General features: G+C 35.1%; 1 protein-coding gene across 1 annotated transcript; it reads right to left on the bottom strand.

The window, feature by feature from the left end:
* Positions 1 to 402: 402 nt before the first annotated feature.
* Positions 403 to 1,541, bottom strand: LOC111903074 (uncharacterized). Its single transcript, XM_052767705.1, has 2 exons — positions 938 to 1,541; positions 403 to 866 (listed from the first exon to the last, which is right to left on the bottom strand). The coding sequence occupies exons 1-2, from the start codon at positions 1,539 to 1,541 to the stop codon at positions 403 to 405; spliced, it is 1,068 nt and encodes a 355-aa protein (XP_052623665.1).
* Positions 1,542 to 3,360: the final 1,819 nt, after the last annotated feature.

The following is a 3,360-nucleotide window of genomic DNA, read 5'->3' as shown; positions in this document are numbered from 1 at the left end:
TAACCTCCATGGAGTGTCCATGGGTTACCACATGGGTTAAGCCCGACATGAAAAACAATGGATCACAAGCCCACATATATAAGAATGAATGATTTAGGTGCTGTTTGTTTTTCTGAAGCCAAAATGTCTGCAGTCTGCGGACCACATCTGCAAGCCTCTGCAGCAGAAGAGGTGGACCAAACGTCTGCAGTCTGCAATAAGAAGACTGTTTGTTTTTTAACGTCTGCAGGCTGCTGAAATAAACTGAATTTTAAATAAAATTATTTTACAAACTTAAAATGATTATTCAACACCAAAATTTTAATAATAATAGTCTTATAACATTGAAAATAAAATTAATGCAACTAAATTAGTCATACAATAAAAAAAATGTTTTACAATAACAATTTCATTTAAAACAATTCAATCTATATTGTGCATCAACTGATCAGCAATTTCATCACGTAACTGAGTCATATATTCACGGTCTGCTGCAGTACCATGTGTTGGAATCTCGTCTTCATCATCATCAATGGCCACATTGTTATTTCGAAACGGGACATTGGGTTCATCGTATCGTGCGAAATACTCATCACTCAATCCTTCTTTCCTTATATAATTATGAAGCGCGAAGCATGCCATGGCAATGTTTCTTTGTGTCACAAACGGGAATGGTGCCATCCTCTTCAATATAGGGAAGCGTGCTTTCAAAACACCAAAAGCACGCTCAATGACATTCCGAAGTTTTGCATGTCCATGGTTAAATTTTTCTTTATTGGTCAATGCACGTCTTTGACGAAAATCTCCAAGCCAATACCTCACATTACGATAAGGGGCCATAAATCCTCGAGTGTGTGCATACGCGGCATCACAAAGATAATATTTGTCTGAAAAAATGCAAAACACTAATCAATTTTCAAATTAAAATAAAAATATTTAAAAAAAAACAAAAATTTACCTGGTGGTGGAAACGGGAATGATGCTTGTGGATCGGCTACTGCTTCTGATAATATTCTGGAGTCATGCGCTACCCCTTCCCACCCGGTCACAACAAATGTAAAAATCATATTGAAGTCACAAATTGCCAATACGTTTTGGTAGCAATCTCCCTTTCCCCTACTTCTATATAAGTCTTGTTTCTTAGCAGGGACAACAGCATGTATCAAAGTGCCATCAAGTGCACCAACTGCTCCTTTGAAAACCCTTCGTAGCCTCCTATTATGTCCTGGAATGTTTGGATTCGGATTAAAAGATGTTGGTACTATAACATCTTGTGCGAAAAGCATCATTTTTTCCAACACTTCATAAAAAAATTTATGAATTGTTTGCTTCGAGTGTTGAAATCTCCGCTTGATAATCACGTAACGTTGATTATGTCCGATCATCATCAAAAACATAGCCATCTTTTCCTCAACTGATACATGTTTGCTGTCCTTTAATGAGTAATTTGCTCTAAAATGAGCACATAGTCGTACAAAAGATTCACGGGACATGCGTAATACTTCAACACATTGTAAACGATTACGGTGTAATAACTCCAATGTGTATTCGTGTCCCGTCATTTCTGAATCATTATCCCGCAATCGTTTCACACCCCTCTTCCAAAAATAACGGATGTATAGGTACATTAGAATTACGAGAAGTAACTTTTGATCGTGATCCATATGAACCTAAAATCAACAAAGTGGAACTTTAAAAAGCATTACATAAACTATATTTCAAGTATCAAATAAACATTCCATTAATCATATTTCAAGCCAAAATAACATTACATAAACCATATTTCAAGTATCAAATAAACATTCCATTAATCATATTTCAAGTACCAACAAGGGCAAAAAGACCTAACAAAATAGTTCCAACAAAGGCAAAAACATTTAACAAAGTAGTTCCAACAAGGGCAAAAAGACATAACAAATACTTTCAACACTAGAAAATCATCGAACAATCTTCCCATCCTTCAAAACTCCTAAACTGGTACCCGTCATCTCAAGCCACCCTCGTAATATCTCGGGAACATTGGGCAAATGCATCCACATCTCTCTCATGTTCATGGTTCCTCCAAAAATATGATATGCGACAAAGCGTAAAGGATCTGTAGGGCCTAACTGAAGGACCTCTAGCTTCTCTAAACACTGAGGAATTGTATACCCTTTAGTCAAACTTTGTAGAGCTTTCTTCATTTCAAATGCTAAATCGTCAGCAGTAACAGAAGTTCCATCAGGTGAAGAAGCAGACGGTGAGGCACTAGGAGCTATAGGAGTTGAGGGTTTAGCCCTTTTGTTGGGGTTACCGGATGGTGTAGCAGTATATGGTGAACCAGCAGAAGGTGAAGCAGCAGAAGGTGAACCAGCAGAAGGTGAAGCTGCAGAAGGTGAAGCAGCAGAAGGTGGTGGCTCATGATGAGGAGTGTCAGCACCATCATCATCCATTGCATCAAAAGGGGTGGCGGTGATCTGAAGTGGTGGAACACGACAGGAGGATGCGCCAGCTACTGATGATGATTGGGTTGAGTAACTCCTAAAATTACCAGTAGCACTATTTCCATCAAAAAGACGTGCACAAAGATCAGGAAAAGGCAGTGGAATTGTTCTCAAAGAAGCAACTTTCGGATGCCCCTAAACCCAAATGTAACAAGAAATAATATAAGAATATTTGGCAACTTCAAACATAAATGTTATATATATATATATATATATATATATATATATATATATATATATATATATATATATATATATATATTATGTATATTAATGTATATGTACCTTCTTAAAATCATCCCACTCCTCGGCTGTTAAATTAAAAGTGTTTGTTTGAGAATTGTATATATTACCGGTTTTGTTTTTTAAATATACCCATCCAGTGTATTTGGCTTTCAGATTGTCATATGCGTTTTTCATTTGTTTTTGAGTCAACTCAACCCCAAATTTCTCCTTAAGAACTCTTCCAAGCCTTATCCATGAATCTTTCTGCAAACTTAATCTTTTTCTACCAACACTCTCTACTTCTTCAATACAAGTATCCAATAAGCATTTTAAATGCTCATTGGTCCATTGTTGTTTTTCTCCCATCTCTAATAACCAACTAACAATAAACAGTGAACAAGTAACATCATTATTTCAAGAAAAAAAATTTATTTTCACGACAAATTTGTAATTTTGTTTGATTTTCAATCACAATAATGTGAAACTTTTTATTCAATTATAAATAACCTCAATTAGAGTGTTTTAATTCAAAGTTTTCTAAAAAACTTTATAAATCAAATAAACTTCACTTTAACGACAAAAAACTTTACTTCTATAAAATAAACAAAACTTATGTCTCTTTTTGATGCTTTCTATAATATACATACAAAATCAACAATCATATACATATACA

The sequence above is a fragment of the Lactuca sativa genome, chromosome 9 (assembly GCF_002870075.4).
Source record: "Lactuca sativa cultivar Salinas chromosome 9, Lsat_Salinas_v11, whole genome shotgun sequence".
Classification (NCBI taxonomy): domain Eukaryota; kingdom Viridiplantae; phylum Streptophyta; class Magnoliopsida; order Asterales; family Asteraceae; genus Lactuca; species Lactuca sativa.
This window is presented reverse-complemented; position numbering and strand designations above follow the sequence as displayed.